At 41.6% G+C, this 21,214-nt stretch overlaps 1 protein-coding gene across 7 annotated transcripts in view; it reads left to right on the top strand.

Annotated features, from left to right (window-relative positions):
- LOC110498118 (putative E3 ubiquitin-protein ligase RNF144A-A) overlaps window positions 1–21,214 on the top strand; it is a 243,109-nt gene that overhangs the window by 200,160 nt on the left and 21,735 nt on the right. For 3 of the 7 annotated variants that reach the window (XM_090211492.1, XM_021574713.3, XM_036955096.2), the window contains exons 2-3: window positions 11,637–11,787; window positions 17,155–17,259. In XM_090211492.1, coding sequence (XP_090067618.1) covers window positions 11,653–11,787; window positions 17,155–17,259 — 240 coding nt within the window. In that variant the 5' untranslated portion in view covers window positions 11,637–11,652. Of the gene's footprint in view, window positions 1–11,071; window positions 11,351–11,636; window positions 11,788–17,154; window positions 17,260–21,214 lie in introns of those variants that run through there. The other 4 variants (XM_036955098.2, XM_090211494.1, XM_036955097.2 and 1 more) reach the window with 3 other exon arrangements.

The raw sequence follows: 21,214 nt of genomic DNA, 5'->3' as shown, positions 1-21,214 counted from the left end.
TGGTTCCTTTTTAACATGAGACTTCAATATTCCAAGGTAAGAGGTTTTAGGTTGTGGTTGATACAGTATCTATAGGACTATTTCTCTCTACCATTTGTATTTCATATACCTTTGACTATTGGATGTGTTCTTATAGGCATATTAGTATTGCCAGTGTAACAGTATAGCTTCCGTCCCTCTCCTTGCCCCAACTGGCCTCGAACCAGGAACACATCGACAACAGCCACCCTCAAAGCATTGTTACCCATCGCTCCACAAAAGCCACGGCCCTTGCAGCGCAAGGGGAACAACTACTCCAAGTCTCAGTGAGTGACGATTCAAACGCTATTAGCGCGCACCCCACTAACTGTCTAGCCATTTCACATCTGTTACACCAGTCTAATCTTGGGAGTTGATAGGCTTGAACAGCGCAATGCTTGAAGCACAGCGACGAGCTGCTGGAAAAACGCACTAAAGTGCTGTTTGAATGAATGCTTACGAGCCTGCTGGTGCCTACCATCGCTCAGTAAGACTGCTCATAGACTTATAAGTCTCTAAATATTGCTGTTACATTGTACAACCTTCAATGTTATGTCATAATTACGTAAAATTATGGCAAAATAGTTCGCAACGAGCCAGGCGGCCCAAACTGTTGCATATACCCTGACTGCGTGCAATGAATGCAAGAGAAGTGACACAATTTCACCTGGTTGATATTGCCTGCTAACCTGGATTTCGTTTAGCTAAATATGCAGGTTTAAAAATATATTCTTCTCTGTATTGATTTTAAGAAAGGCATTGGTGTTTATGGTTAGGTACAGTTGTGCAACGATTGTGCTTTTTTCGCAAATGCACTTTTGTTAAATCATCCCCCTTTTGGCGAAGTTGGCTGTCCGATACCGACTATTGGAGGACAAAAAAAGCCGATACCGATTTAATCGGACGATTAATATTTTTTTATAATAATAAAAATAATTGAAAAAAATATTTGTAATAATGGCAATTACAACAATACTGAATGAACACTTATTTTAACTTAATACATCAATAAAATCATTTTAGCCTCAAATAAATACTGAAACATGTTAAATTTAGTTTAAATAATGCAAAACCAAAGTGTTGGAGAAGAAAGTAAAAGTGCAATATGTGCTATGTAAGAAAACTAACGTTTATGTTACTTGCTCAGAACATGAGAACATATGAAAGCTGGTGGTTCCTTTTAACACGAGTCTTCAATATTCCCAGGTAAGAAGTTTTAGGTTGTAGTTATTATAGGAATTATAGGACTTTCTCTCTCTACCATTTGTATTTCATTAACCTTTGACTATTGGATGTTCTTATAGGCACTTTAGTATTGCCAGTGTAACAGTATAGCTTCCGTACCTCTCCTCACTCCTACCTGGGCTCGAACCAGGAACACAACGACAACAGCCACCCTCGAAGCAGTGTTACCCAAGGGGAACAACTACTCCAAGTCTCAGAGCGAGTGACTTTGAAACGCTAGCTAGCTATTTCACATCACATCGTTACACCAGCCTAATCTCGGGAGTTGATAGGCTTGAAGTCATAAACAGCAGAGCTGCTGGCAAAACGCACGAAAGTGCTGTTTGAATGAATGCTTACGAGCCTGCTGCTGCCTACCATCGCTCAGTCAGACTGCTCTATAAAATCTTAGACTTAATTATAACATAACACACAGAAATGCGAGCCTTATGTCATTAAATGGTTGAATCCGGAAACTATCATCTCGAAAACAAGATGTTTATTCCTTCAGTGAAATACGGAACTGTTCCGTATTTTATCTAACTGGTGGCATCCTTAAGTCTAAATTCTTGTTACATTGCACAACCTTCAATGTTATGTCATAATTACGTAAAAATCTGGCAAATTAGTTTGCAATGAGCCAGGCGGCCCAAACTGTTGCATATACCCTGACTCTGCGTGCAATGAACGCAAGAGAAGTGACACAGTTTCACCTGGTTAATATTGCCTGCTATCCTTCTTTTAGCTAAATATGCAGGTTTAAAAATAAATGATTCTGTGTATTGATTTTAAGAAAGGCATTGTTTATGGTTAGGTACACGTTGGAGCAACGACAGTCCTTTTTTGCGAATGCGCACTGCATCGATTATATGCAACTCAGGATACGCAACATTCATTACCAGCTCCTCTCCTCCCCCTTGTCTCGAGAATAGAGAAAAACGGCACCATGACTGCTCTGCAGAGGGATGGCGACGTGCCCAATAGGCATGAGACAGGATTCATGCCCGGGTAACTAGGACAAAACCAATCTGACTGCCTCCATCCCAAACAGCACAACACTTGGCTTAGTTTACCCTTCTATCAAAGCTACAACTAACATCTAGAGGGTGGTCTGTCTGTACAGCCATACCTTTACTGTCACACTTAACTAATCATCCAGTTCAGTCCCTCCACAGCATTAAAGGAAAAAATCCACCCAAAACCAGTCATTCCTTTTAAATATATAGTTTAAAATAACTGAGAGAAGCATGGAAAATCTGCAGTTTAAGTCGACTACAAAATCCACAATGCAATGTGCTCTCTATGGTTTTGATTCTAAAACATCTGGTGATTTTGCAGAAATACTCATAATTAACATTGATAAAAGATACAAGTGTTATTCACAGAATTAAAATGACTTCTCCTTAATGCAACCGCTGTCTCAGATTTAAAAAAAACTTTACGGAAAAAGCATAATCTGAGTATGGTCCCCAGCCCAATCCAGTCAAAGAAATATCCGCCATGTTGGAGTCAACAGAGAAATAGTTAGAAATAAATATTATAAATATTCACTTACCTTTTGATGATCTTCATCATTCAACAAACTGGATGCAGTCTATCACAGTGCAATCCGTTTTGTCACCAAAGCCCCATATACTACCCACCATTGCGACCTGTACGCTCTCGTTGGCTGGCCCTCGCTTCATACTCGTCGCCAAACCCACTGGCTCCATGTCATCTACAAGACCCTGCTAGGTAAAGTCCCCCCTTATCTCAGCTCGCTGGTCACCATAGCATCTCCCACCTGTAGCACACGCTCCAGCAGGTATATCTCTCTTGTCACCCCCAAAACCAATTCTTTCTTTGGCCGCCTCTCTTTCCAGTTCTCTGCTGCCAATGACTGGAACGAACTACAAAAATCTCTGAAACTGGAAACACTTATCTCCCTCACTAGCTTTAAGCACCAACTGTCAGAGCAGCTCACAGATTACTGCACCTGTACATAGCCCACATATAATTTAGCCCTATCAACTACCTCTTTCCCAACTGTATTTAATTAATTTATTTATTTTGCTCCTTTGCACCCCATTATTTTTATTTCTACTTTGCACATTCTTCCATTGCAAAACTACCATTCCAGTGTTTTACTTGCTATATTGTATTTACCTTGCCACCAAGGCCTTTTTTTTTGCCTTTACCTCCCTTCTCACCTCATTTGCTCACATTGTATATTGACTTGTTTATACTTTATTATTGACTGTATGTTTGTTTTACTCCATGTGTAACTCTGTGTTGTTGTATCTGTCGAACTGCTTTGCTTTATCTTGGCCAGGTCGCAATTGTAAATGAGAACTTGTTCTCAACTTGCCTACCTGGTTAAATAAAGGTAAAATAAAATAAAATAAATTAATCAGAAGGCACTCCCAGGAATCCCAGTTTGACAATATATGACTGATTTCCAAATAGCCACTGTCAGCCCAGTAATCCGTCTTCATGAGGCGCGAGCACTTCGTCCAGGCAAAAACTCTAAGTTCCGTTACAAGTCGTAGAAACAAGTCAAATGATGTATGGAATCAATCTTTAGGATGTTTTTAACATAAATCATCAATAAGGTTCCAACCTGAGAATTTCATTGTCTGAAGAAAAGCACTGGAAAGAGAGCGAACTCTGTCGGGATCGCGCGTCACGAGCCTGAGACACTGCCAGACCCATGACACTCAGCTCCCATTCCCCCTCCTTTATAGCAGAAACCTGAAACAAGTTTCTAAAGACGGTTGACATCTAGTGGAAGCCGTAGGAAGTGCAACTTGACCCCATAGACACTATTCGGTAGGCCAAGCTTTGAAAAACTACAAACCTCAGATTTCCCACTTCCTGGTTGGATTTTTCTCAGGTTTTCGCCTGCCATATGAGTTCTGTTATACTCAGACATCATTCAAACAGTTTTAGAAAACACTGAAGTTTCTATCTAATACTAATAATAATATGCATATATTAGCATCTGGGACATAGCAGTTCTCTCTGGGCACACTATTCATCCAAAAGTGAAAATGCTGCCCCCTATCCCAAAAAGGTTAAATTACAAATTTCGCGAGGTAGGAATATCTGCAAAATATTATTCATTTTCTCATTTGAGAATACATCCTCCTGAGTTATGAGTTTGGCCAGTATTGAAAACTGTTTATGATGGTTTTTGTGATCTAAAAGTTGTATTCCTATTATCTTCCAGTGTAGTGAGAGCGACTTCATCACGGTGCTACATCATACCAGCCTGGTTTTCTGCCTGCTTGAACGCCAATAACTCAGAGAATTGATAGAACATCACTCAGAGATAAACAAAAACAATATATCATTCAAAGTGGGTGAACCTTTCCTTGTAAGGACAGAACCAATTGTTTGAGGCCTGGCCCGCCCTTCACTATACTACACTACACTCGGCATGTCACTTCAGATCCTCATTGAGGGGAAAGAAAGAGTGTGCCCCAAATAAAGGACCTCTGGATCCCTCTGGGTTATGAATTTAGGTCAGTTGGCTGGGGCAGAAGAGAACTGGAGAGCGGTGAAGAAGTGTGGCCTCCTGAGATCACTGGCTCTATATTACAGAAACGTTGGTGACGGTGGAATGGAAACCAATGTCCTACATTCTAAATTTGTGACCGGTGAGGCAGACGTTTGTAATATGCAGCTTTTCAGTCACAGCATTTTGTTTCGATAACGGCCGGGCCTGGCACAAACTTATTATTTGCAGGGGTCACTAGCAGCAACAGTGTTCCATTCTTTGGATTATCTTATTGCTTTCATAATGTTGTGTTGAATCATTTGTGCCATATTTGAATCTTGAGCTAATATTTTGGTGTGTGCATGTTGCGGGGAGATGGATAGAGAAATCGAGTAATCACTCTGGATTTACCTGAAATATTTAGAACAATACTGTCAGTGTTACTGTCGCACATTGCAACATGCTTTTCACCTGCTCCTAGTCACGGTTTCCCACTCATCCAGAAATGGTGAATGCATGACTTCCATGGCAACCAGAAGTTCATGAATCATTGTGTTCTTGGCACAGGGCCAGGGGTGACCTTCACAGAGAGAGAGACTTCACAGAGAGAGAGAGACAGATTAGGAGTTGTTTGACACCACGCTGAGTCCACCAGGCCGGTGGCCCTTGGCCCTCAGACCAGCCTGGCGCACAGACACATGAATGGACACTATCATGCACACGGCCAAACATGCAGGCTGCATGAGAATGAGGCCTCTAGGTTATGGTGCATTTGATGAACTCAATCAGGAGAATATTCCGTCTTCATCTGCTCGTGTTGAGTAACTACTGCAGCGTGGACAGCATTTAGCACGGTTAGTAAACATATGTGAATATATTGTTAATTAATTTCCTTTGTGAATAGGCTTGCAGCCTACAGTAGGTGGTTCCTGTCAAAATGTATTATGGTTAATTGTAGTTGAGGGAAAACACAAGATTACATCCTTTCTTTTGTAGTACGCCCAGGCTAGAAATGAAGCAACGTTTCTCAGGTCTTCGTGTTGTAGCTGGGATGTCTCCATTTGGGATTAGGATGTTTTTAAATCGTTGCATACAAAACATTCCTTGGCTAAGACAATGAAATAGCATTGACTTGTTCTGTCTAGCTTGCAACATCAAGGATATCACACTCTGACTGCCTCTCAGAGAAGTCGTTGTTCTACTTCAATCTGTCAACGCTGCTGTCATCTTGTTCTTTTATGATTCCAAGACATTGCAGTTGGGCACGTTCCTTTTTATGGCATTGTCAGTTTTGTAAATAACGGAAAAGCACTTGTCATTTGAAAATGTTCACAGCCATATGTCAAAGAACATGCAGGCTTCAAATCAACTGTTAGAAATATAATAGTGTCTGTCTTGTTGTTTGAAGGGCTTGACTGCTAACAGGGATATACGTCGTACAGCGTATGTCCAGTGGGAGCTACACAGCAAGGTGACAAACGGCAGCGCTGCCAAAAACCAGGTGACTCAGGAGACTGAGGATATTGGCAGATGGCCACGGTGTGACGGAAACACTGGACGCCGAGGAGACATGACACAAATGAGTGCCGAAGCCTCTCTTAATTACCTGTCTAGAGCAAGGAGTGCAGCGAGGGAGGAACATGATGATGGCAGGCCCACAAAGCACGTCCATTAGAGGCCTTGATCAGACTAATCACCCTGTGGACAAAATAGTGTTGTGATTGTTAGCCTAGCCTTTTAGCCTCAATTACCCTGGTAGCCTAGTCGGTTAACCTAGCTTTGCCTATTAGCATTGTGACTTTTGTTTTGTGGTTTGGACTTTTGAACTTCTATTAGGTTAAGATCAGTCTGTGTGTCATTTTGAGGAACTTCCAGTAAGTGAAAGCTTAAGGAGGCTAAACGTTCAATGAGATTAGTGTGGCAGCTTTTGGTTGGCCAGCATGTGGTTTGATTGACTCAGCAGTCAGCCTCTCTGGTCATCTTAGAGCTTCATTGATACGGTCCTTGAGCTTTGCATTTGCATAGAGCTAAAAAAACTTCTTATGATTTCACTGTAGGAATATTTGTGAAACCATTTCCCTGAAGGTTAGGTCTTCACCATGGTTCCAACCATTTCAACTGCCATTCATTTCTCTTCTGACTGAATGCACACCAACGTTGAGTTGCCTCTTCACCATCCCCTCCGCAGTGGAAGTCAATGAAACACTCCCCTCAGAATGACAGCTTTCCTCACAGGATTAGATGCATCTTACATGCGTTGCTCCAGTGTTCACTTTAGTAGGCAGCACTTCCAGCAGCAATTGTATCACATCTCTGACCCATTTTTTTTTCCCCCTTTCTATTTTTGTTTCTTCAAAAAAGCTTTCAAACTTTCAAAGGTTGAATTGACCAGGGACAAGTCATCAGTTGTTTGACAGCGCTTTTGTCTCTTTGAGAAAGGTAAACCCTGTCCACCATCACAGCCCCTGCATTTTGCACTAACACACAAGGACGACTCGTGGTTTGGCCGCTTCACAAAAGGGAACCTGTGTTTTGGAGTGTGGAAAACAGAATGTAGAGATGGGCATTTGACATTTTATTTACTATTCAAATAGACATTTTGTCAAATTAATTGGTTGAGAGTAAATAGCAGAATGTCCGCTGTTAACCTCTACCATGTGTATTTGCGTCATTCTGATGTCTTCTTTTGCTGTTGCTACCAGAGAAAAAGCTATTTTTGCCATGATAAGACTGATTCTGTTACACAAAATACTTTCTGGGGACTTTTTGCATTTGTGTCGTATTGTGGAACTCTGTTAGATGAGCACCTGTAATTGCTATTTAAAGTAGGGAGAAATAGCATACCGATGTCAAGGCCGCCTAGAAGCTACTGGTGCACATTTAGCCCTAACTCAACATTACAAAAACTACATTAAAAAGATGGTTTTATTAAATTAAGAATTTCAAATGTCACAAGGATCATTTAATTGAAAGTTTTTTTCATTGTTAAAATCGGCCTAAAAAAAATCAAACACTAACGCCTGTTTGGCTATCCGAATATTCGTTTAACCTTGCCCATCCCTAGTAGAGTGCATCCGCTCCGAGAGGAGCCTCGGTAGACTATAAATAGGTCTTACGTAATCAAGTTTGATATGACATTATGTAATTACAGAGAGAGCTGCTAGACCAGGTTCAAATGAGAGCCGTTCTTGACCAGAGTCTCTGTCTGCACCGTAGCCCAGGAGGTGTTGAATGTTGATATTAACGAGTGATGGCAGTGCTTATCACAGCGATTTAATGCAGGGCTCGGCTATGGTGTCATTTGAGCGGTAGGGTGCAGTGACAGACGGGGAGAGGGAAGGGAGGCTTGTCTAGGCCTTTATGATGACGAGTGGGACTGGGAATTGCCAGGGACCTCGATATGATATTGTCACGATACTTACAGTGCTTTCGGAAAGTATTCAGACCCCTTCCCCTTTTCCACATTTTGTTACGTTACAGCCTTATTCTAAAATGTATTAAATAAATACAAGTCCTTATCAATCTACACACAATACCCCATAATGACAAAGTGAAATGTTTGCAAATATATAAATTAATTGATACATTATTTACATAAGTATTCAGACCCTTTGCTATGAGACACTACATTGAGCTCCGGTGCATCATGTTTCCATTGATCATTCTTGATGTTTCTACAACTTGGAGTCCACCGGTGGTAAATTCTATTGATTGGACATGATTTGGAAAGGCGCGAGCACACACCTGTCTATATCAGGTCCCACAGTTGACAGTCCATGTCAGAGCAAAAAACAATGCCATGAGGTCAAAGGAATTGTCCGTAGTGCTGCACGACAGGGTTGTGTTGAGGCACAGATCTGGGGGAACGGTACCAAATGTCTGCAGCATTGGAGGTCCCCAAGAACACAGTGGCCTCCATATTCAATTTCTGCTTTTTTATTTTTACCCATCTACCAATAGGTGCCCTTCTTTGTGAGGCCTTGGAAAACCTCCCTGGTCTTTGGTTGAATCATTGTTTGAAATTCACTGCCTGACTGAGGGACCTTACAGATATTTGTATGTGTGGGGTACATACAGTAGATGAGTTAATCATTAAAAAAACATATTAAACACTTTTGCACACAGTGAGTCCATGCAACTTATGTGATTTATTCAGATTTTTTTTTACTTAGGCTTGCCTTAAAGGGGTTGAATACTTCTTGACTCAAGACATTTCAGATTTTCATTTTTAATTAGTCAAATGTTCTAAATGTTCTTTGACATTATGAGGTGGTGTGTAGGCCAGTGGCACAAAATATCAATGTAGTCTTTTTAAAATTCCGGCTGTAACAAAACAAAATGTGGAAAAAGTCAAGGGGTGTGAATACTTTCTGAATGCGCTGTATATTTCTGCGTATCATAGTCCGGGTCATGGACTATACATGTGAAGATTACCCATTTCCTCTGATGGAAGATGAATTATGTAGAGATCCTGTAGTATACAGGATATGTCCATTTATAGTTACTTGGCTATCTCCTCAAAGTACCACTGCCCCACTTTCTATACAGCCCTACTCTCTACTGTACACTTTCACTATCTAGGTTGCTCACGTAATGTGTTATGGAAAAGTTCAATGTTGTACATTCATAGATGGATGTATACATTCTGTGCAGTTATAGCAATATAATGCTAGAACTGCTCTCAAATCCCCCAGGATACTACACAATGTGTACACACACACACACACACACACACACACACACACACACACACACACACACAGTGTTTTCTGACACCATTTACATATATTTGTATTATTATTGACAGGCTCTAACCCTGTATGTTGTCGGGAGCTTAGACTGCAAATCCGACGGCCAGACTCCGGCATTTATTTGTTAGTTAATCTATAAGATAAGAATGCAAACTTCCTTGTCTGTAGCCGTGGTTAACCACAATGACTTATGGCCTCCAGCATATTGATTGCTGCCGTAATGTGTCGTGCCAGACATGGAGTAGGTCTATTTTTAAAAGCAGGGAGCCGAGATCATGCATTGTGTGTGTGTCACTGAGCGATAATGGACCACCTGGTAAATAATGCAGTGACGGGAGAGCACCCTTTTGAGTTGCACCACCTTTTGTCATGAGAACTCTGCTCTCTCCTCTCCTCCTGCTCGCCTTTAGAGAATCTCTCATCTGTCTTTGAGTCTTATTTACCCCAGCCTAACCAATCCACAATACATAGAGGGAGCTTTATAGTGTACACGGTCTGTATTATGGCGGTCTATCCACCTTGTACTACACCTTGTACTACTAAATCTCAACATCTTCAATGAGGCTCTTGTTGTAAAGACAGCCGTATAATGCATATACCATTTCAACAATCATATGGCGATCTATAGTGCTAATGTGATTCCAATTGCTGCTGTGATGGCTGGTCCTGGCAGATTTTCACTCGGCAGCCAGTGAGTCTTGTCTTGGCACGTTTGATTGGTGTAGAGTAGACGGGCTTGTAGCGCTCTTGGCTAGCCTCCCACTGCTTGGCCTGATGAAAGCATGCCCAGTGTACTACACTAATGGATAGGAGGCTCTCCTCTCGCTCCCTCTCCCCCCTCTCTCTCATTCTGCCTCTCTCGCGTCCCCTCAACCTGCCTGCCTCCACTGAAGAGCTGAAGTCCACAAAATCACTTAATAGTCAGGAGGTGCCCATTTCAGTTGCTTTGTCACTAGATTAATAATTTATCTGATTCCCAGGACTTCTCCCTGTCTGTTTGACACAGGGTGGTTTTGGTGACTCCCCATGCAGCACGTTGACCTTGACACAACCAGACAAACAACACTGTTCCTATAAACGACTCACACTGACCAGTGTGTTGTCAGCTTGGCAGCCTTAGCACAGGTCAGGACTTGTTCTCTCCCTGCAGCATGTGTAGACAGCATTGACTCATTCTCAGTCCCTATAGCAGCCCCTCCTTTTTTTTTTTAGGGGGTAGATCAGCTTTAATATTGCAGATTGTGGGTTCTATCTATGTAATTGTCTGCATTATTTCCAATCCCCCATATGTTTTTCTTATTTTCCCCTGACCCTACCATCCCTCCCCTAATTGAAATAAACTAATGGACATCAACGCTTAGGCTTCTACTTCCAGCTTATACATTTTACAGACACACTACATTTTACATTAGTTAACTAGCCACTCATCCTTTCTGCCTCCTTCCACTTTTTGGTCTCTGAGAGGGAAGCTATTGTGTTAGCTTTCACTTGTCTGAGCAGTGAGCACTATGTATCTGCCCGGCCCCTCCTTTTCTCCCTCGTCTCTCCCCAGTTGCCTAGCAGCGATGGGAGAGTTTGACAGTGTTGACATTTCCTGCACGGGGGCAGTTCCTGTAAACACTCAGAGACATTAAGTGACTGCTGTCTCTTCCTCTCCGATCTCAGCCAGGGTGGATGAAAGGCAGTCAAAATCAGAGTTGAGAAGGCCCAAAATAAACCCTTTTCTCAGAAATTGAAGAGAGGAGATGACGGCGGAGGGAAAGTGTTCTTTTAATACGACTGCTTTTTATCTCCGGGCAACAAGACGCTCGCTGCAGGATTAGAGATGTATTTATTCTGTCTGAGAGCATCCAGAAGGGAAGTGATTGTTACTGACAAGGTGCGTTTAGGCAACGAGCTGGTGTCACACTGCCTTTCTGACCAATGCAGAATGACACAGCAAATAACTGCATGTCTGGGACATGGGGACAGATCATGTAGATGCTCATTACTGAGCTATCTTCATTCACACATTGTGAATCTCATATCAGTTTTCCTTTGTCTGTGAAATGACTAACATTAGCCATTCTGCGTTGTAAACCTATCATTAAAAATACCAGTTGCAGAGCTGGAAGAGCATCAAATTCAGGAAATGTTTTTAACCAGGGCTCCTCTCTTGCTCTCAGCTCTGTGCCAGGCAAGATGACCACAGCCAGGTATCGGCCCACCTGGGACCTGGCACTGGACCCGCTGGTCTCCTGCAAATTGTGCCTTGGAGAGTTTCCCCTGGAGCAGATGACCACCATCACTCAGTGTCAATGTGTCTTCTGTACACTGGTGAGTGCACTTAAATCGTCTGTTCCCTATCTTGTCAATATGTCCTCTATGAAAGAGCCGTATCCGTGTTGCACATGTTAACGTCCTGAAGAATAGTGTTTGTTCACCCACAATGTCATGTGCTTTCTACCTCTATGTGGATAGTGAAGTACTTGCAGTGAATACTATGCAATTGTTTCTTCCATATAGATCCAGTGTTTACCACTGCCTTTGAATGCACAGATCAATGTAACAATATAACTGTCAACAAAGTGAAAGGAATTCTTACATGGCTGGAGGTTGTGAGCACATGCATCGCATACCTAGATCTAGGAGTGAGCAACTCCTATACATGTCAGTCCATGGTATTCCTCTACCTGGGTCAAACACTGAAACCTCAATGAGACCTCAACTCCCTTGATCTTGTAATTTTGTTTGTAATGTATCTACAGAAATACAATACTGGTCGTAATTTAACTTAACAAATGTATCCTACAGTCATTGTGGACTGCTGTCCAGTTGCTTGAATTCACAGAGGAGAGGCACATTGACTTTTGACCTCTCCACAAGCTGGGACCACGGTCACGACTTTCCCAGCATGTGAAAGCCCGAAGATGCTTAAATTCAGCAGCATCCAACCCTGTTATCCCCTTCTTTCTTTTTAATCCCGCCATTTGACTCGCCCCTCAGTATTTTTGGAGTGAGAGAAAGTCAAAACATGACTAACGATTTGTTTGCCGAACCATAGAAAATGATGCATTGAAAGTAAATAACCGTGACAAATATCTTAGTTAGGACTTAAGGTGTCTTCCAGTCAGTGGGCCTACATCAAATGTATTGTGTTTTGTCTAATTGACAAATTGAATATAAACTCAGTTGCAAGAGTCTGAAAGTACTGTAATGGTTTGGTAGGGGATCTCTCAAACCAATCCGCTATCATTTATACTTTTGAACAGTGGGAACAATAACTGTCTGGCTGTCATAGGGATGCACGATATATCGGTGAACATATCGATGTCAAGTTTAATGGTGATGTTAAAAACTGATGTCAAAGCTACCGTGCATACCTACAGTTGAAGTCGGAAGTTTACATACACTTAGGTTGGAGTCATTAAAACTTGTTTTTCAACCACTCCACAAATTTCTTTTTAATAAACTATAGTTTTGGCAAGTTGGTTAGGACATCTACTTTGTGCATGACACAAGTAATTAAAAACAAATGGTATACCGACGGATTATTTCACTTATTATTCACTGTATCACAATTCCAGTGGGTCAGAAGTTAACATACACTAAGTTGATTGTGCCTATAAACAGCTTCGAAAATTACAGAAAATTATGGCTTTAGAAGCTTCTGATACGGCTAATTGATGTAATTTGAGTCAATTGGAGGTGTACTTGTGGATGTATTTCTCAAGGCCTACCTTCATACTCAGTGCCTCTTTGCTTGACATCATGGGAAAGTCAAAAGGAATCAGCCAAAACCTCAGAAAAACAATTGTAGACATCCACAAGTCTGGTTCATCCTTGGGAGCACTTTCCAAAAGCCTGAAGGTACCACCACGTTCATCTGTACAAACAATAGTACACAAGTATAAACGCCATGGGACCACGCAGCCGTCATACCGCCCTGGAAGGAGACGCATTCTGTCTCCTAGACATGAACGTACTTTGGTGCGAAAAGTGCAAATCAATCCCAGAACAACAGCAAAGGACCTTGTGAAGATGCTGGAGGAAACAGTTACAAAGTCTATATCCACAGTAAAACGAGTCCTATATCAACATAACCTGAAAGGCAGCTCAGCAAGGAAGAAGCTTCGGCTCCAAAACCGCCATAAAAACTCCAGACTACGGTTTGCAACTGCACATGGGGACAAAGATCGTACTTTTTGGAGAAATGTCTCTGGTTTGATTGAAGAAAAATATAACTGTTTGGCTATAATGACCATCAATATGTTTGGAGGAGAAAGGGGGAGGCTTGCAAGCCGAAGAACACCATCCCAACCGTGAAGCGCAGGGGTGGCAACATGTTGTGGGGGTGCTTTGCTGCAGGAGGGACTGGTGCACTTCACAAAATAGATGGCATCATGAGGGAGGAAAGTTATGTGGATATATTGAGGCAACATCTCAAGACATCAGTCAGGAAGTTAAGTCTTGGTCGCAAATGGGTTTTCCAAATGGACAATGACCCCAACTCATACTTCCAAAGTTGTGGCAAAATGGCTTACCCTCTCTAGGGTACGTTGGATGGTAGCGTCAGCCAGTGAAACTGTAGGGTGCCAAATTCAAAACAACAGAAATCCCATAATTAAAATTCCTCAAACATACATGTATTTTACACCATTTTAAAGATACACTTGTTGTAAATCCAGCCACAGTGTCCGATATCAAAAAGGCTTTACGACGAAAGCAAAGCAAACAATTGTTAGGTCAGAGCCAAGTCACAGAAAAACAGCAATTTTTCCAGCCAAAGAGAGGATTCACAAAAAGCAGAAATATAGATCAAATTAATCACTAACCTTTGTTCTTCATCAGATGACACTCATAGGACTTCATGTTACACAATACATGTATGTTTTGTTCGGTAAAGTTTATTTATATCCAAAAATCTGAGTTTACATTGGCGCGTTATGTTCAGTAGTTCCAAAACATCCAGTGATTTTTGCAGAGAGCCACATCAATTTACAGAAATACTCATAATAAACATTGATAAATGATACAAGTGTTATTCACAGAATTCAAGATTTTCTTCTCCTTAATGCAACTGCTGTGTCAGATTTCAAAAAAACTTTACAGAATAAGCAAACCATGCAATAATCTGAGTACGGTGCTCAGACGACAAATCACGCCAAATTGATATCCGCCATGTTGGAGTCAACCAAAGTCAGAAATAACATTATAAATATTCACTTACCTTTGATCTTCATCAGAATGCACTCCCAGGAATCCCAGTTCCACAAATGTTTTTTGTTCGATGATGTCCATCATTTATGTCCCAATTCCTCATTGTTAGCGCGTTCTGCCCAGTAATCCAACTTCATGACGCACGAGCAGACAAAGTCCAAAAGTTCCGTTACAGTCCGTAGAAACATGTCAAACGATGTATAGAATCGATCTTTAGGATGTTTTTAACATAAATCTTCAATCATGTTCCAACCGGAGAATTCCTTTGTCTTCAGAAATGCAATGGAATGCAGGTCGCTCTCACGTGAATGTGCGAGACTCAGCTCGTGGCTGCTTGCAGACCTCTGACTCATTCCCCTCTCATTCGGCCCCAGTCACAGTAGAAGCCTCGAACAACGTTCTAAAGACTGATGACATCTAGTGGAAGCCTTAGGAAGTGCAACATGACCTCATACACTGTGTATTCGATAGGGCAAGAGTCAAAACTACAAACCTCAGATTTCCCACTTCCTGGTTGGATTTTTTCTCAGGTTTTTTTTCCTGCCACAGGCAAAGTGGGTTCTGTTATACACAGACATCATTCAAACCGTTTTAGAAACTTCAGTGTTTTTTTTTATCCAAATCTACTAATATATGCATATTCTAGCTTTTATGGCTGAGTAGCAAGCAGTTTAATTTGGGCACGCTTTTCATCCAAAATTCCCAATGCTGCCCCCTACCCTAGAGAAGTTAAGGACCACAAAGTCAAGTTATTGCAGTGGCCATCACAAAGCCCTGACCTCAATCCTATAGTTAATTTGCAGGCAGAACTGAATGTGCGTGTGTGAGCAAGGAGGCCTACAAACCTGACTCAGTTACACCAGCTCTGTCAGGAAGAATGGGCCAAAATTCACCCAACTTATTGTGGGAAGCTTGTGGATGGCTACCTGAAACGTTTGACCCAAGTTACAAAATGTAAAGGCAATGCTACCAAATACTAATTGAGTGCATGTAAACTTCTGACCCACTGGGAATGTGATGAAAGAAATAAAAGCTGAAATATATAATTCTCTCTACTATTATTCTGACATTTCACATTCTTAAAATAAAGTGGTGATCCTAACTGACCTAAGACAGGGAATTTTTAATAGGATTAAATGTCAGGAATTGTGAAAAACTGAGTTAACTGTAAAATGTAGGAGGTACATGACATAACACCACGTAAAATTGTGCGCTACACATGCAACACGTCATTCCTAACCTAGCCCACACAATTTCTGCTGTGTGGATCGAGCATTCAACAAGTCAAGCAGTCATTTGAAAGATTAAGAACATTTCAACGAGACAACTCAAAGGCGAAATCCATTAAAGCCAAGATAATGAAATTCATTGCCTTTGACAATCTACCGTTCTCTGTCGTTGGTAATGTTGGCTTTCACCAACTGGTCGAGCACCGGTACCCACTACCAAGTGCGCTATTTTTCAGATTTGCCCTACCAGAGTTACACAGTAATAGCGTCACTGCTATTAGCTTCACGACATGCGTACTATGGAACGCCATTTAAGTCTTTGCGTGTCACAAAAGATACATTAGCACAAAAAAGTCTGCAAACACCGGCCACGAACTATGTGTTTACAATACCGCGTTGGTAATAAAGTATCATTTGTTTGACAGCAACTTCTGGGGTAGCTAGCTTTAGCTTGGTGCCTAGCTAGCATCAATACAAACAGCCTGAAAACAATGACCAATAGAAACTGCAGTCATTTTCAGTTTTTCTTAGGACTGATTTAGGAATCCTTGTGAGTAAGTATTATCTAGGTTGCCACTTGTTGTTCGAACAAATTCTTATTCACAATGATGGCCCGACGACGCTGGCCCAATTGTGTGCTCCCCTATGGGACTCTCAATCACGGCCGGATGTGAGTCTGGATTCGAACCAGGGACTGTAGTGACACCTCTTGCACTGAGATGCAGTGCCTTAGACTGCTGCATGTGTGTGTGTATTAACTATTTAATGTGTGTGTGTGTGTATTACAAGTCGGTCGTCGGTGGAGCTCAATCAGAGCTATGAAAGAGCATTGGCTTTTAGTTTGGTAATGAACTCATGTTTACTGCAGTTGCTAATAGGGAATTGGCTGGATTTGTAGCACTATGCAATATTACATCTTGTAGCTGTGAAGAGCCTTTGTTTAGAAGGCCCTCTCACTGTCTCATTAGTTGAAAATAGTTTCATTGGGATGTTGTGGTTAGCATGCTTCTCTTCAGCTAACCAGACACAATCAAGAAACTTCTACTACGGGGTATAAAGAGGGAGAGGCACATTGGTTGTCGCACCATACAGTATGCCAGGGATGGGTAACTCCAGTTCTCGGGGGTCCTGATTGGTGTCGCACTTTTGCCCTGAGGACTGGAGTTGCCCATCCCTGCAGTATGCCTGCACATTTTCTGATTGACTGCATGGCCAAGGAGTGAGGTCAATTTCATGCTCTTGGTTTTTATTTCAGTGCCTGAAGCAGTATGTGGAACTCCTTATCAAAGAGGGGCTCGAAACTGCTATTAGCTGTCCAGACTCTGCCTGTCCAGAAAGAGGACACTTACTGGAAAATGAGGTATTATTTACAAAAAAATGTAATTGTATAATTTGTTTTAGGGACATATGCAATTCAGATATTGAAGGGGCCAGAGCCTAATGTATTCTACCATCTTTTAGCTTGTACTTTTCAGTGTACAGTTGCTTACTTTTAAGAATATGATATTACATCTACACACACACACACACACACACACCAGAATACATGTGAGTGAATTCATGATCACAAAGTTGTGGTAAGTTGATATTGCCATTTGATTTTACTGGACTTGTTGCTTGCTGTTTTCAGCAAAACAGAATAAATGCAGAATTGACAGAAGTATCTTAAGTAAAATGTGTTCATATCAAGAAGACAAAAGGTAGGTTACACAGACATGACACAACTCAGTCGTGATGGTTGATGGGGAAACTAGACTGAATGGCAGTCTGTTTGCGCTATCATTCCAACTCTGTATCACTCATTATGACAACGAGCAATACAGTTGGTAAGAACAAACTGATTTGGCACCTGGCTATGGTGACACTACAAAGTAGGGAAACTGACTATTTCATAAGTGAGGCTAAATGCATTGCATGCATATTATCAGATCATCAAGGAAGTCCGAAACACAAATTCCTATTAATAACCGTGTTAAATAACACTGTGAAACCGATTTTATTATTAATTTTTTTTTTTTTTTTTAACAAATGTTATAAGGACAAAATGAAAAGAGATTGGTAGAAATGTGAAAATATTTTTGGGAAATCTATTGCAGCTCAAGTCTACTACAAACCCCGCAATGCAATGTTCTCGATCTCCCTCTCTGGGCTAGGTAGCTAGCTAGAAACTTCGCAACATACAATAATACCAAAGTGATCTGGTGTGCAGGGAATTGTTTTAAAAGCTTTATGAATTGTGATAGTCTGTGACGAGTTATATAAAGTGCATTTGGAAAGTATTCAGATCCCTTGAATTTTTCCAAATTTTGTTACGTTACAGCCTTAGTCTAAAATGGGATAAATTAGTTTTTTCCCCCTCAAGCTATACACAATACCCTGTAATGACCAAACAAAGTTTTTTAAAGTTTTTTTTTTTTACATTTTTCAAATGTACAGTACCAGAAAAGTTTGGACACTTACTCATTCAAAACATTTTTAAACTATTTTCTAGATTTGACATCAAAACTATGAAATAACCCATATGGAATCATGTAGTAACCAAAAAAGTGTTAAACAAATCAAAACATAGAATTTTGAAGAATATTTGAGATTCTTCAAAAAACAGAAAAAAAAGAAGAAACTATCACATTTACATGAGTATTCAGACCCTTTACTCAGTACTTTGTTGAAGCACCTTTGGCAGCAATTATAGCCTTGAGTCTTCTTGGGTATGACGCTTCAAGCTTTGCACACCTGTATTTGGGATGTTTCTCCCATTCTTCTCTGCAGATCCTCTCAAGCTCTGTCAGGTTGAATGGGAAGCGTTGCCGCACAGCTATTTTCAGGTCTCTCCAGAGAAGTCGATCGGGTTCAAGTCTGGGCTCTGGCTGGGCCACTTAAGGTCTTGTCCCGAAGCCACTCCTGCGTTGTCTTGGCTGTGTGCTTAGGTTCATTGTCCTGTTGGAAGGTGAACCTTCGCCCCAGTTTGAGGTCCTTAACCTGCTCCAGAGCGCTTTCGTCAAGGATTTCTGCTCCGTTCAGCTTTCCTGACTAATCTTCCAGTCCCTGTTGCTCAAAAGCATCGCCACAGCATGATGCTGCCACCACAATGCTTCACTGTTGGAATGGTGCCACGTTTTCTCCAGACGTGACGCATGGCATTCAGGCCAAAGAATTCAATATTGGTTTCATCAGACCAGAGAATCTTGTTTCTCATGGTCTGAGAGTCCTTTAGGTGCTTTTTTGGCAAACTCCAAGTGGGCTTTCATGTGCCTTTTACATAGGAGTGGCTTTTTGTTTTTACATAGGAGTGGCTTTTTGTTTTTACATAGGATCTGGCCAATTTACCATAAAGGCCTGATTGGTGGAGGTCTGCAGAGATGGTTGTCCTTCTGGAAGGTTCTCCCATCTACACAGAGGAACTCTTGTCAGTGACCATCGGGTTCTTGGCCACCTCCCTGACCAAGGCCCTTCTCCTCCGATTGCTCAGTTTGGCTGGTGCTGGCTGCCCGGCCAATCTTAGTGGTTCCAAACTTCTTCCATTTATAACTGATGGGGGCCACAGTGCTCTTGGGGACCTTCAATGCTGCAGAAATGTTTTGGTACCCTTCCCCAGATCTGTGCCTCGACACAATCCTATCTCGGAGCTCTACAGACAATTCCGTCGACCCAATGGCCTGCTTTTTGCTTTGACATGCACTGTCAACTGTGGGACCTTATACACGTGTGTGCCTTTACAAATCAAGTCAAGTTGAAGAAACATGTCAATTATGATCAATGGAAACACCTGAGCTCAATTTCGAGTCTCTACAGAGTGTGAATACTTAGGTACATAAACCATTTTTTTTTAAATTAAAAAAACAATTATACATTTGCCAAAATTTCAAAACCGGTTTTCACTTTGTCATTGTGGGGTATTGTGTGTAGATTGAGAAGGGATTATAAAAGTAAAAAAATATATATTTTAGAATAAGGCTGTAACGTAACAATGTGGAAAACGTCAAGCTGTCTGAATACTTTCTGAATGCACTTTGACACATTCCTACGCGATTTCCAGATTTTCACAGATGGCCCACGTAGAAGTTAAATCATGGGGGATATTTTTATTTACCCTCTGATAGAAAATAGGCTTTCACTAAATTGACAAGTTTCATTATTATTTTTTCTGGGGGTGGACTATCCCTTTAAGGCAGAGTAATGGCCAAAGAAGAGGATGTCCTGGGTGTTGTGTTGGATTAAGAACAGAAAGGGGTAGTCCGCTTTGAAGGTGTGTTTTTAGGGTTGCAAAAAGGAGCAGATAAAGTCATATTCTGCAAGCGTGGTGGGGGTAGCTGCCTCGGTGCCCATCTCGTGCACCTCTATAAAGGCCTTGGGCAAATCCAAGTTGTTGTTGGGCGACATGCCTGAGAAATCGCTCCTGGATGAGTCTAAGTTGTTCACTATGCCCATGCTGGACTTAACTACTTTCAGGTCATAGGTACATTGCTTATTTACCCCTTACCTTTATGTACTGCATCCTTTTTGGCTCTGTCCACGTCGCAGAGTTCTTGAGATTCTTCTTCAGCTTCTCAACCCCAGTGGTGAAACTCCAGCTTTTTCAGCCCTCATCAGGGAGCATGATGAGCATGCCCTATGATGGGAATGATCTGAGAATCTTCAGAGTCTGGCAGTTGGCCTCAGGGATGAGTGCCAATTGGAAATTGTACATTGAGTGTGCCGTGGAAATGATAACAATCTTGCTCACTTTGAACTGAGCTTCTCTGGTTTTGGCCTACTCAAATTCCTCTTTCCGCTGGCCCTTGATGTAGATGGCACTCACCAACACTGTTTGTGTTAGTTTACAGTTCCCTCCCACCATGTTATTGATTTCCCCCTCTGTTTCTCCACCTAGCTGTTTAAGTTCACCCTAGCAGTCTCTGCACTGGACTTGAAGGTGACAGACTCCAACTCTGCACCGTTGTACTACTTGGTTTCACTGAGAAATGCCTCAGCAAACTTGTAAGACTGGTCTCCTTACAGGCGTTAAGCCAGGCTCAGTGCATATGGGGCTCCCTCCTTTGTTCAGCACAGACAAGAGTTTTCTGAACCTGTGATGGATGTCACCCTCAACTTTGAAAAGATCCAAGGAAAACCTTTTTTGCCACAGACAGAGATGACATCCTTACTCTTGAGGCAGGAATGATTATGGCCTAATGGGGAACTGCATTTCGATTTATAAAGCAGGAAGTGGGAGGGGAATTCCAGCAAAGATGATTGCCACATGCACCTAGTACGTTGGCACAGATAAAAATGTACGCAATAAAAATAAAGTAACAAAGCACAATATAAGCATGCAG

Source organism: Oncorhynchus mykiss, chromosome 19 (assembly GCF_057628025.1).
Source record: "Oncorhynchus mykiss isolate SJ-2025 chromosome 19, ASM5762802v1, whole genome shotgun sequence".
Lineage (NCBI taxonomy): Eukaryota > Metazoa > Chordata > Actinopteri > Salmoniformes > Salmonidae > Oncorhynchus > Oncorhynchus mykiss.
This window is presented reverse-complemented; position numbering and strand designations above follow the sequence as displayed.